This window comes from Salmo trutta, chromosome 6 (genome assembly GCF_901001165.1).
Source record: "Salmo trutta chromosome 6, fSalTru1.1, whole genome shotgun sequence".
Taxonomy (NCBI): Eukaryota; Metazoa; Chordata; class Actinopteri; order Salmoniformes; family Salmonidae; genus Salmo; species Salmo trutta.
The window spans coordinates 16,977,588-16,992,053 of record NC_042962.1 but is presented as its reverse complement, the minus strand read 5'-3'; the positions used below and the strand labels follow the sequence as shown (position 1 = coordinate 16,992,053).

At 40.2% G+C, this 14,466-nt stretch overlaps 1 protein-coding gene across 1 annotated transcript in view; it reads right to left on the bottom strand.

The window, feature by feature from the left end:
* LOC115195546 (heparan-sulfate 6-O-sulfotransferase 1-B) overlaps nt 1-11,029 on the bottom strand; it is a 93,821-nt gene extending 82,792 nt beyond the window's left edge. Inside the window, exon 1 of the mRNA XM_029755497.1 lies at nt 10,201-11,029. Within this exon, the coding sequence (XP_029611357.1) occupies nt 10,201-10,718 (518 nt within the window). The 5' untranslated portion in view covers nt 10,719-11,029. The remainder of the gene's footprint in view (nt 1-10,200) is intronic.
* Nucleotides 11,030-14,466: the final 3,437 nt, after the last annotated feature.

Genomic DNA, 14,466 nt, shown 5'->3' with positions numbered 1-14,466 from the left:
AGCCTGGACTTGAACCTGATCAAACATCTCTGGAGAGACCTGAAAATTGCTGTGCAGCGACGCTCCCCATCCAACCTGACAGAGCTTGAAAGGATCTGCAGAGAAGAATGGGAGAAACTTCCCAAATACAGGTGTGCCAACCTTGTAGCATCATACCCAAGAAGATTTGAGGCTGTAATCGCTGCCAAAGGTGCTTCAACAAAGTGCTGAGTAAAGGGTCTGAATAGTTATGTAAATGTGATATTTCAGTTTTTATACATTTTCAAAAATGTCTAAAAGCCTATTTTTGATTAGTCATTATGGGGTATTGTGTGTAGATTGACGAGGGGAAATTTTTTTATTGAATCCATTTTAGAATAATGCTGCAACGTAACAAAATGTGGAATCTGAGGGGTCTGAATACTTTCCGAATGTACTGTAAACTAATGTATAGAAGTTATTTTACAAGAGACAAAATTCACAAATTCTACAGCAAAACGGAGTCATGTCTCAAGTGTAAAACTAATAATGACTCACTAAATGCTTTTTGGTAACACTACAAAGTTCTTAAGTTGTAGGCGGAGCTAGAAAGTTGGCTGTCAGAACAATTACAGTATAAACTTACTTTTAATCCATCTGTCTGCATATTTCAAGACATGACATATAGGTGTGTAGTGAGATACTCGATGGGCTGGACGATTCTTTTTTGTCATCGCTCATTTTGAAAACAAAGTAAAGTCAATCACTACACCATCATTGACACAATGGAAATATCAAATGATTTATTATTGAAATAGCACGGGCGACTGAGAAAAACTAAATTGGTACAATTTAAGACCAGGTGGCAAACAATAACGCAGGCACTAGGGATGGGGGGGGGTGGGTGAGCAGATCAGATATAGTCGTTGTTTTTATGTGTCTAGAAGTTGTCGTTGAAATGTATAAAAGTTTGTTTAAATGTAAAAAAAATAATAATAATTAAAAAGGAAAAGGAAAAATACCATTATATACAGTTGAAGTCGGAAGTTTACATACACGGGTTGGAGTCATTACAACTCATTTTTCAACCACTCCACAAATGTCTTGTTAACAAACTATAGTTTTGGAAAGTCGGTTAGGACATCTACTTTGTGCATGACACAAGTCATTTTCCAACAATTGTTTACAAACAAATTATTTCACTGTATCATAGTTCCAGTGGGTCAGAAGTTTACATACACTAAGTTACCTGTGCATTTAAACAGCTTGGAAAATTACAGAAAATTATGTCATGGCTTTAGAAGCTTATGATAGGCAAATTGACATCATTTGAGTCAATTGGAGGTGTAGCTGTGGATGTATTTCAAGGCCTACTTTCAAACTCAGTGCCTCTTTGCTTGACATCATGGGAAAATCAAAAGAAATCAGCCAAGACCTCAGAAAAAAAAATGTAGGCATCAACAAGTCTGGTTCATCCTTGGGAGCAATTTCCAAATGCCTGAAGGTACCACGTTCATCTGTACAGTACAAAAGTAAGTATAAACACCATGAGACCACACAGCCGTCATACCGAACAGGAAGGAGACGCGTTCTGTCTCCTAGAGATGAACATACGTTGGTGCGAAAAGTGCAAATCAATCCCAGAACAAAGCAAAGGACCTTGTGAAGATGCTGGAGGAAAGAGGTACGAAACTATCTATATCCACAGTAAAACTCGTTATATATCGACATAACCTGAAAGGCCGTTCAGCAAGAAAGAAGCCACTGCTCCAAAACCGCCATAAAAAAGCCAGACTACGGTTTGCAACTGCACATGGGACAAAGATTGTACTTTTTGGAGAAATGTCCTCTGGTCTGATGAAACAAAAATAAAACTGTTTGGTCATAATGACCATCATTATGTTTGGAAGAAAAATGGGGACGCTTGCAAGCCGAAGAACACCATCCCAACTGTGAAGCACAGGGATGGCAGCATCATGTTGTGGGGGTGCTTTGCTGCAGGAGGGACCGGTGCACCTAACAAAATAGATGGCATCATGAGGGAAGAAAATGATGTGAATATATTGAAGCAACATCTCAAGACATCAGTCAGGAAGTTAAAGCTTGGTCGCAAATCGGTCTTCCAAATGGACAATGACCCCAAGCATACTTCCAAAGTTGTGGCAAAATGGCCTAAGGACAACAAAGTCAAGGTATTGGAGTTGCCATCACAAAGCCCTGACCTCTCCCGGACAGTGAATGTTAGTTCTCAAAGATAATGTTATTAAAAAATATAATACTTCATCTTTTTACATGCTTTATATCTGGTTTTAGTCATTTTAGTTTACACTGGAAACCAGTGGTGTAAAGTACTTAAGTAGTACTTGAAAGTATTTTTTACTTAAGTCATTTTTTAGGCATCTGTTTACTATTTATATTTGACAACTTTTACTCCCTTACATTCCTAAATAAATGTACTTTTTAAACCCTATACATTTTTTCATGACACCCAAAAGTACTCGTTACATTTTGAATGCTTAGCAGGACAGGAAAATAGTCCCATTCACGTAACTATCAAGAGAACATCTCTGGTCATCCCTACTTCCTCTGATATGGCAGACTCACAAATAATTTACAAATTATGCATTTGTGATCTGTAAGTGTTGGAGTGTGCTACTGGCAATCCGTAAATTCTTAATATTTGGAATTTTTTATGATTTATACTTTTACTTTTGATACTTAAGTAGATTTTTGCAATTATATTTATTTTTGATACTTAAGTATATTTAAAACCAAATAATTTGACTTTTACTCAAGTAGTATTTTTACTGGGTGACTTTCACTTGAGTCCTTTTCTATTAAAAGGTATCTTTATTTTTACTCAAGTATGACAATTGGGTACTTTTTCCACCATTGCTGAAAACCTTTTACCATCCCGAAAATTATTATTTGCGCCGCTGCTAAATGCATATAGGGGAAACACTGCACACAGAGGGAAAGCAAGCCAGAGAGGCTTTGGCGTTTCATTTGTCTCCACAGACAGCCAGTTAGTAGCTTAGCCATGGCCCCCATACCCTGGCCGGGCCCTGTCCCACAGCCATGCACTAAATCACATTCGTAAACCACCGGTGCTATTATTACCTCTAAGGAACACCTTTCAACAGGATTACATGGGTAGGAGGATTCCCCAATTGACAGGTTATTTATATCTGCTCATCCCCCGTGCCCTCCTGACCCCTTTTGAAAAATCAGCCCAAGTCCATTGCTCAAGCTAGCCTATATTTTAATACACCAAGCACGTCATCCCACCGAGCCTCTATAGGTGATATTGAGTAGTTACTAGCTCACCACATTGTCCTTCATCTAGAATAGGCTACTGAATGTATTTTCTATTAAGAGGATTGTAGAATATTCTATTCAAAATATCTAGGGTCTCTCTTTATATTTGCATCAATTAAACATCTGTCACCTAATGATAATAAATACAAGATGATTAGTCAATTTGATTATTATTATTAATTATTATTGTCACCAGCATTCAAATCTGAGGTGGTAAGTGTGGTACATCCAATAAAATGTCCAACCTCCCAAATGAGCATCCCCACAACCACTCACTAATAATCAGATCTGGGGGATATACAGTGTCCTTTAATAGATGAAATAGACCACCTTCAGTTCCAAGAAAAGCTACAGTGGCAAATCTGGAACAATGGCATCACTTGTGCGAAAGGCAAGCTGCTATTGTGGCAGTAGTTACACTCAATGTTGTTGCGCAGTCTGGTCTGCTGGACTTGTAGACGACATTTGTCCTTTGCAGGAATACCAGCTAATTAGCGAATTGTTGTTCATACAAGACATTCTTAGGGACATTACATTTTTCTATTCATTATAATTAGGCCTAATTTGTAAATGCACGTGGCAGTCAAGTTATGCAGAAATGTTTCAGCAAACTGATCCTCTTCAGTGTGCAGGTTGAGTAGGTAAACTCCACAAACTGTAAGTCTTCACTTCAATTTCTAGGGGGAAGAATTGTTGATGTCTTTCTAAATGACAAAGCAAGAGACTAGACTGACAATTTTAAAACAGCCACACCAGTAGAAAGCTTAAAGATGATGGCCAGATCTTATCCATGATGTTGCTCAACGATTTACGTCAATAAATCATTGTTTTATTCAAAGTATGATATATTTCGGCTTGAAGTGACAAATCGGAACTGCCCACTTTGTGAAAATCTGTGTAAATGCGGTGTCTTTTCCTATATGGCATTCAAATTATTTTCAGCCTACATTTAGTTTCAGAGATGGGTTTTATTTGAATGTTACCACCCACTAGCCTGGCATTGTATATTAATCAGAAGCAGATGCAACATCAGTCCTCTTCGCCACTGAGACGAGCCAAACAGCCTTGTGTCCACTTGGCCACCTGAACAATGGAGCACATTAAAATAGGGGGTGCAAATTGTGTTTTTGCACCTTTGCTTTTTTTTTACGTGAAAATTACCATAATCCATTGGATAATTTGTCAATTGTCCCTTATTTTTTAGCTAGTCTGTATTAAAAATTCATATACAGTATCTGACCATTTTACAAAATTGTATAATTGCATGATATGATAGCATTTTGCAAACCTGCTCTCCCAGTCCCCCCAAGATTAATGGTTTTTGACCACTAAAGATTTGCTTCACTAAATGCTCCACTGCTTTCATTGGTGTATTGTTAGCTAGAAACCAGATAATGAAAAGGCACCCACAAAATAAAATTCAAAGGTCATTGTAGCCTATCATTTCACTTCCCCTGTGAGAACCATGAGCATGGACTGACTTGGCTTTTCTGTGCCACAGCCGGCAAACGTTGCACAGTGTCCATTACAATGTAGAAAAACACATATCAGACTTCAAAGATAGGCCAGTGGTTTCTATCGGTGGCAAAGATTTCCGTAAATCAATGCGTTTGACAAATCCAGCTCCAGAATCAGCCAGAGCCAGCTGGCTAATCGTTTGAATATGGTATAGTAAAAAGAAGACAAAAAATGCAACAGATAACATTAGCTCGCTAGATAAAAATGTGCAAAATAGCGAGATTAGGTTAGCATGCTTGCTAGCTACACCGAAAGCCGTCAGTGCCCTATTTGTTGATGTTTATCAACTCCACCTGGAAATTCCCACACCCAATTTGAATAAGTAGCCTTTGTCATTCTTCGGAGCTGGAACCTAAACGTGCATTTTCTCTCTAGGACAGGGAATTAAGTTGAAATAGAGTCGGCAACATCCTCAGGGAGGGTCCTTTAAAACCCAAAGGCTATAGGGTAATTGTACCTATTTTCTAAATATTATGTTTTCTGTTGTTGGCAGACAAAGGACAAGACAGTCAGTCCCACAGGGAATCCAAATAGTCTGTTGCCAAGGGACACTTAAGAGATTAGTGCTCAAATAATCAACCATTGAAGTGAATCTGGTTGAGTAGAGACACAAACTTGTTTCTAGGTCGGGAATGTTTTCCAGGAACTAATCTTTTGTGCTGTGGGGGGAGAAAATGTTTTTGAATGCATTTTGAAGGACATACTTCACATATTAGACAATATAGTGTAAAATTGATATAACAACTGTCCTGACCCAGTCCCACGCAAATACAGACACAGCCGTTCTAGAAAAAACATATTGCAGAATCTGAGAGAATGTGAAAGAAACTCGGTCTGCCAAAGTTCACATACCCATGTCAACCGATGCAAGCAAAAGTGTTGACACACCTGGGCAAATCTGTCTTCATTCTTGAGGGACTCGATAATTAATCATGCAAGCTGATTAGAAAATGGGCCCATTTCTGCTTAAAGCAGCAAGGAGGTTAGGAAAACATGAGGGTTGTTCCATGTAATTTAAGCAAGCCATGACACCCACCATCTCAGATTGTTCTGAAATCGTTTCTGTAGATAGAAACAGATAAGATAAGCATTCCTGCAACATTATTTTGTTGAAATATGATTTGATATCTTGAGAAATTAAGCTAATTGTGTGGCTTTTGACCATTACTTTGGATTCCTCATGTCAGCCTACTTACTGTTAGAAAAAAGTCTAAATCGGATGTTAGGTACTAAATATTTGAATATTATATGAATCCTATAAATTAAACATGTCCAATTTGCATACAATCAATTAGCTTAATTTCTCAAGATATCAAAATAAATTTCAACAAAATAATGTTGCAGGAATGCTAATCTTATCTGTTTCTAACTGAAACATTTTCAGAACAATCTGAGATGGTGGGTGTCAAAATCCTTTTTCTTGTGGTTTTTGAGGTGGAATGACCCATGACATATGGAAGAGATTAACATGGGTGATATGAGCATACTTGTGACGAGATAGGGTGATGGTCCATGCCTCAGTTAGTTTGAGGTACTTGTTGGCTGGCAAGACCTCATTCACTGCAGCTGTTATTGCCACAACGGTGATGAAGCTTGACTTCGGGAAAAAGGCACTAGTACTTGAGGGAAGCACATTTGATATTTCATGAGTACCCTGAGAATCCTACTCCCCAGAGAGGTTTTGCTGTGAGAACACTCAGGGATATTTTTTCCATGTTTTCATTCCAAGCCTTCAAGACCTTAATGCAACAGACTGTTCTTTCATCAAGGGAGATTAACTCCAAAGCACCCATTCATCACCTTCTTCCCCCCTGCCACGTGTGTGTACAGTACACGTGTTTATGTAATATATGCATGAGTGCGTGGGATAACATATAGGCCAGGGGTCCCCAATTACATTCAACTGATTTTTCCTTGAGCGGATGGTCGGGGGGCCGGAACATAGTTCTAAATCATTTGTACACTGCAAATTGACCACTAGAATCCCAAACAGACATAGCATTTGACAAAACCAGAAAAATGGCAAACATTGATTACATTACAATCACATATGCCTCTCTATTTATGCGTGGGAATACTTGGGAACAGATTTCCTAATTTAAAATTACTTTGAGGTGATGCCCTGGTGTCTTTACATTCTTATGAACAACAAAAAAAAAAAATAGGTTTCCTTTTACGCAGAAAACGTGGGGGTGGGGGGGCCCCCGCCGGCCGCCTATTGGGGAACCCGTGGGTCGATAATGAGCCTTTACTGTGGACTTTATGATGGCCATAATGAGTTACTGCCCCCTCCATGAAATCCATTAAAGGCGGATATTAAAAAAAGTCTGAGCTCTGCACTGAATTACACCAGTATCATATGACCACATTACCCGCATATAACTAACAAGGAGGACTAATCAGAGACATACACACAGTCTACTGGAGCCACTTTCAAAACTGCAAAAAAGGGTCATTATAGTGATCAAAACAACAGACAGGTTTCGAATGCCCCGAATGATGCGATTTCTTTCCTTTCAAATACACAATTTAAATGGCATTGATGTCATCACTCTTATCAGCTATTTGATTGAAGTACTTGCATTACTTTTCTAGAGGTTCTGAATTGGATGTGCAAACAAACACATGAACATCATGCCCTGGCTGTGACCAGTCCCTCAAACCCAGCAATGATGAGGTTGAGGTACCTAAACATCATGCTCATGTTTACTTCACATTACCACACAGATAATCATGTGTCTATTTTGAACCGAAATGTAATGTGCATCTAGCATATTCACTATCAGACAGATGCCATGCCATGCTGTGTAGAATATAATACAAAATATGAGCTGCTGGAGGGGACCGTAATCAGGTTTCTAAAACGTGGTGCATTCATTAAGTCAAATGGTAAGCCAACTCACTCACACAATCCATGTTGTTAAAAACAGAGGTGGGTGGGAGGGATACTTGTTGATGTGGATCATTCGGTCAGAGCTGCAGGTTGTGATGCACATCTGTAATAACTATGAGGCTTTGCTGGCAGCAGAACCAGATTAGACCCGCGCTTCAGGACATAATTGATGCGCTCAGCCAGTAGTGTGCAGCAATAGACCACTTGAGCTTGTATTTTTACCCCCTTCTCAGCCAGTGATTGGACATAATCATCCATGAAATGCCCAATTTCCATCAGTATAGCCTGTGGTGGACCATCCGTGATGGTCGGCCATTGTGCCGCATTCTAAAAAGGCCCCTTTTCGTGTGTTTTGGGGCGCTCACAATCCAGGGCTTTGTTTTTCACAGTGGTTAGGAATGGAGGGATATAGTCGTTATTAAAATGCTTCCGTGATACAGGCACAGCAGGGACTAGAACGACAACAGCCAGTGGTATCCAGAGCTCATATAAGGGAAAGTGGCAAATCACTCACAATGAATGGTCAACGGTAGAGATGAAAACACCCCCAGGAAATAGAGCTCCAAAAAATGTTGCCATACACATATAATAAGCACTTCTAAGATATGAATGTCTCAATATACATGGAAATGTACATAGAAAAAAAACAGTAAACCAATATAAACCTCATAAAACCAATCTCAGATGTTGGCTCCGTCTGCCACGACAAAATAAAACTAACCAAATGTATTACTGTTCACCACCATGCATATTTGACAGCATGTCAGGAGACCTTGAATCAGGGCAACTAACACTGGCCATGGAAACACAGGTATGCAACATGCATGCTTTTTGAATAATTACCCCAGGCACAATTCTATGTTACAAACCACTGCTCTCCTAAAACTGTGGCTCAACTTTCATAATATTGCATGAGGGCAATTTCACGGTAACATAGTGATGCCGATACTCAAGATTTTTCACTTTAAAATGTAGGTATGCCAAACAAAAACCAATGATTGCATAGATAAAGTGGCACTGCAGTCTGCTTTCACCTCATTTACTTAACACAAGGCACATCTCAATAGGTGGTCCAGATAAGTCATGACATAGCACAAGTGGGAGGGGGGGCTTTCCTCTTTTGTTCTCTATTGTTCATCAAGGACGGGGGAAAGCCGATGACATCAAGTATTACCATCAGACAAACTCCTTCAATTCCCTACTCCTAGAAGTTTGCAGTTGTGTCTAAAAAAACAACACTATTTTGTTAAAAACTAATTTGTTTTACCCTTTAGTGTGTGTACTTTACTGTATTTATACTTGGGATATCGCTTTTCAATAGTAAAAGTTCAAAAATCGCTGTGCATACAACTTTAAATTGAACAAAAACACATTTACTTAAAGAACAGCGCAGATGTAAAGTTTCGAAACAGAATGACCGTTTGTGCCGTCATTCTGTTACCAAACTTTGTATGATGATTTGATAGTAGCATAACGGACAGGTGGGTTAAAAAAAAAAAATGTATTTAACCTTTATTTAACTAGGCAAATTTAACTAGGTTATTAGTGGTTGTTAAGCCCCAATGTGGAACTTGGTTTTCCCCAGGCTAAAAGAAACCAGCACCGGGACTCTCTGGCCATTAAAACTACATAGGGAATGAATAAAACAAAGATGGCCCTGGAAGCATAGTGAGAGGTGAAACTACACCCATAATTGTGTGGTCCACAGCTAGGGAGCATGCTGATTATTGAAACGTCAAGTGTGAAGCGCCTGGTTTACTGTGGTACCATGTGCCAGGAGACCCGGACTCAGAGGGAAACCCTCGCACCACCCAAATGAATGGGAAGAATTCTGCAGAGGGTCTCTGTTGTCTAGGTTGTCAAAATAGCATTGGAAGTTGCTAGAGGGTAACAAAGCCTAAAAAAAAAACCCTGCAAAGTTTGCACTGCAGCCAGGCCTGTACCACACATCTCATCAACACTTTGAGGTGAAACCTGGCATTTATGAAGCATAGGGTGGGCCCTATCTGATCCAAACCCAGAATGTGTGAATTAATGGTATGTGTGTGTTTTTTTGCAGCACTCCATGAACAACAAAGGTTTGAAGTCAAGTGAATTCATGAGGTAGGCTACAGCAATGTGATAAAACAGAATCATTATATTGTTCAGTGTGATAAATAATGTAGTCATAGAAATAGACACATTTAAGTAGCCTATAATGTCATGATAAAAAGGTGGCAAAAGTGTACTTTCTACTCCAGAGGACACCAATGTGAACATGTACCCTGGTGTGATATTGCAACCACTTAAAACAGAACCCGGAATCCCATCGGTGTTTACAAGAGCTGTTGATAACGCAGTAATTTTCCACTTTCACTTCACAGTCAGGAGCAGATTGCCCGTGTTTACACCGCCCGCCTGGGTTGAGTGGGGCATAGGGTCAACAGCATAGGCTGTAGTTCTGTGGCTCTTTATTCTAATATAGCCTACGGCACCACTGATGAGATGGCAAACGGAATGTCAAAACAACATACCTCAGTTTTTTCGATTTGTTTTCCTTCTTGTTGAGCACTCCAGGAACGCAGTTTGTGAGCTCCGTCCAATCTGCATGTAACCCGCAACTCCAGCCAGTGGAGAACCTCGAAAACAGCCAGGTCTCCTTTCTGTTGGGACGGTAGCATGTACACTTCTTCTGCCCTGGTCTGCAATCACACGGGACTTCTAGTCTAACATTTTGCACCAGATGCCTGCCAAAAGTGGTTCCGCCAGTTTTCTGTATGTGAAGAAACACTATCACGTCTTCACCCTTGATCTCGAAATCAACGGTGCGTTCCAAGTCTCTGACAGGGAAGTAGTACTTTTTTACATAATGGGGATCCGGAGTAGGGAAAATATCCATGTTGTCCTCGGCGAGGTACCCCTGTGGAGACCCGAAGTTCATCACCCCAGGAGCCACGTACTGATATAAAATCATCATGAAGAAGACGGATCCGACGACGATCAACAAAAATTTGCTGGTCCTCTCAACCATGTTCCCTCCAGTGCCGTTCATTTGTTACCATCTCCCAGATAACCGAAATGGGGGTACTTGGTACCTGAGCGTTGCGCTCTTCGTTTGTCCCTCCATAGACAGTGGGGTTTTAGCTCGTCAGAGGACCACGGAGCAGTAAGAGAGCAGGCTTGGATACATTGTATCTCTCCCGCTTTCACAGAGCAACCTCAATCCGAGTTGGTAAAAATCCAAAGCTGCGGATCAGAAGCAATTTTGAACCCTGCTACGCCGACAGTCACAGCACTCTCAGCCCCTGAAGAAGAACTGCTCGCTTCTTACCAAAGTAAGCAGCATTCGAATCGTCTTCCCCCTCTACACTGTTGTTCGGTCGTCATTAGTTACCACAGCCACAAAGTCCTAAATCCCGCCCATTTCTACAATTTATCTTCTTAAAATCTGATTTTCAAATCTTAACCTAACCTCAATCCTAACTTTAAACACACTGCTAACTTTATGCCTAACCTCAAATTAAGACCAACATTTTTTTTTAAATAATATAACCAATTATCACTTTGTGGCTGTGGTAGCCAGTGAAAACCCGGTTGTTCTGTTGCTCTAGGACCAGCATGCACAGCGACACCCACTTCTCAACACACATTTACGTTCATCTCACACACGCAAGAAAATAAAAGCTACCTATAGGCCTACACGTGTAATTTGTTTGCAATACAACGCCCACAGTGGAATTCCTTGTCTCTAAAACCATATTATATTACTATTATAAACTGAATTAACAACATATTCTATAGCATATATGGTATCTACAATGTGTTTTATAATTAGTGTCTAATTTATCCTAAGGAATGAATACAATGAGTGTGATTACATCCACACAATAATACGATGTGAATAGTAATAGTTCGATTTAAACGTTTACATGCTTTGCAAGAAGAATGATTGCCCTAATAATCCTGTTTGCATCGACACATCTCAAATCAGGCCACTTGATGCAGAAAATTGCCAATCAGAATAAACGTGCCACAGCAACCATGCTATTTTTGTGATGCCTATTTGGTGCGGAGTTCAGACATTTATGGTTTGTATGTGTGAACTATTTCTTCAATGCATACTTTCAGTTTCTCCGAACTAATTTCACTCGCGCAAAAGAAGGAAACTCGCGCTGCTCGTGCGCAGATTAAATGTATCTAACTCTGATTAAGGCGTTTACATGTCCTAATAATTCAAAAGATTGCTCAGAAAACCAGGTGTTTTAATAAGCGTATTCGATTATGAGTTTACACGGATTAAGATAAGAAGAGTAAGGTGTTTACATGACTAATGCCATACTCGGCCTACTGCCATAATCAGTTTATTAATATCAAATTATTAGTGTTCATGTGAACGTACTCAATGAAAGGCACTGTGACAAAATATGTAATTATCATCATCAAACAACAAGCATTTGTAGGTCTAATGTCAGTGAAACACTTCACAGTGAAAAACAGTGGTATCATGCACCACAACATTTTGAGGGTGCATTTATGGCCAAATCCCCGGATTTGCATAATTTCAGTGTATTGTATAATTGTATCCCAAAAATTGTCCCCTCAGTTTCAACGGGCATGGTGAAATTTGTTTTAACAAGGTATAATGTTTACCTCGATACACTGCAATAATCTCTCTGAAATTACAGTATCAGGCAACAAAAATGTAACCAAAATGAGAGTAATGATTTTCAATACAGTAGGAGAATGTTAACCAGAAGATCAAACCTGTAGAAAACCTTGGAAACTTCAGGTATGTAAAAGGTAGGTGTTTTACATGGCATCAGTAGGGGGCGCTACTTCTTTTACCTCAGACACACAAAACAGGGTGCTATATTACTCCCAGGGCTATGTATAGGGTTGCACAATTCCTGGAATGTTCAATAAATTCCCTGGTTTTCCTGAAATCCTGGTTGGATTATTCCCGGAGTCAGGAGTGACTAAGCATTAAATACGCAATCCTCCGAACAGGATTTCGGGTAAACCAAGTAATTTATTGAAAGTTCCAGGAATTTTAACACCATTTAAATAGTCCTTGCCGTCATAATCATGCAGTTCCTATGTACCAAGAATGTAACACATCCATAGATTGTCCAGAATAGGCCTATAGTATTCTTACTTCTTCTAATTCAAATGCAAATTGCTACACATTCTTGATGTGATACGGATTACATTGGTTAAATGTACTCTACTTATGATTATGGTATGGGCATGTAGCTTATCATAGAGAAGAAATATACACACTTTTGGCCCAGATATATTGATACCTGTACCTTACCCTGGTGGTTTGTGTGTAGGCTACACCACTTGAAATGGCTATACATCACACACTAAAGCTGCAACTGTTTGTATTTTTTAAATATTCAAAAGCTCCAATAAGTCGCTAGTGGTCATCCAATGTGATGCAACAGGCTGCTGAGTGGCGCAGCAGTCTAAGGCACTGCATCTCAGTGCTAGAGGCGTCACTATAGACCCTGGTTCGATTGTATCACAACCGGCCGTGATTGAGAGTCCCATAGGGCAGTTGGCCCAGCGTTGTCTGGCCCGGCGTTGTCTGGTTTTGGCCGGGGTAAGCCGTCATTCTAAATAAGAATTTGTTCTTAACTGACTTGCCTGGATAGTTCTTAACTGACTTGCCTAGTTAAATAAATGTTAAATAAAACAGCTACCTCATTTGCAACTGCGACCTGGCCAAGATAAAGCAAAGCAGTTCGACACATACAACAACACAGAGTTACACATGAAATAAACAAACATACAGTTAATAATACAGTTGAAGAAAATCTATATACAGCATGTGCAAATGTGGTAGGATAAGAGAGGTAAGGCAATAAATAGGCAGTGGTGGCGAAGTAATTACAATATAGCAATTAAACACTGGAATGATAGAATGTGCAGAAGATGAATGTGCAAGTAGAGATACTGGGGTGCAAAGGAGCCAGATAAATAAATAAATACAGTATGGGGATGAGGTAGATTGGATGGGCTATTTACAGATGGGCTATGTACAGGTGCAGTGATCTGTGAGCTGTTCTGACAGCTGGTGCTTAAAGCTAGTGAGGGAGGTAAGAGTCTCCAGCTTCAGAGATTTTTGCAGTTTGTTCCAGTCATTGGCAGCAGAGAACTGGAAGGAGAGGCGGCCAAAGGAAGAATTGGCTTTGGGGGTGACCAGTGAGATATACCTGCTGGAGCGCGTGCTTCAGGTGGGTGCTGCTATGGTGACCAGTGAGCTGAGATAAGGCGGGGCTTTACCTAGCAGAGACTTGTAGATGACCTGGAGCCAGTGGGTTTGGCGACGAGTATAAAGCGAGGGCCAGCCAACGAGAGCATACAGGTCGCAGTGGTGGGTAGTATATGGGGCTTTGGTGACACAACGGATGGCACTGTGATAGACTGCATCCAATTTGCTGAGTAGAGTGTTGGAGGCTATTTTGCAAAATGACATCGCCGAAGTCGAAGATCAGTAGGATGGTCAGTTTTACGAGGGTATGTTTGGCAGCATGAGTGAAGGATGCTTTGTTGTGAATTAGGAAGCCGATTCTAGCTTTAATTTTGGATTGGACATGTTTAATGTGAGTCTGGAAGGAGAGTTTACAATCTAACCAGACACCTAGGTATTTGTAGTTGTCCACATATTCACAATTGTGATGCTGGACGGGCGGGCAGGTGCGAGCAGCGATCGGTTGAAGAGCATGCATTTAGTTTTAGTAGCATTTAAGAGCAGTTGGAGGCCACGGAAGGAGAGTTGTATGGCATTGAAGCTC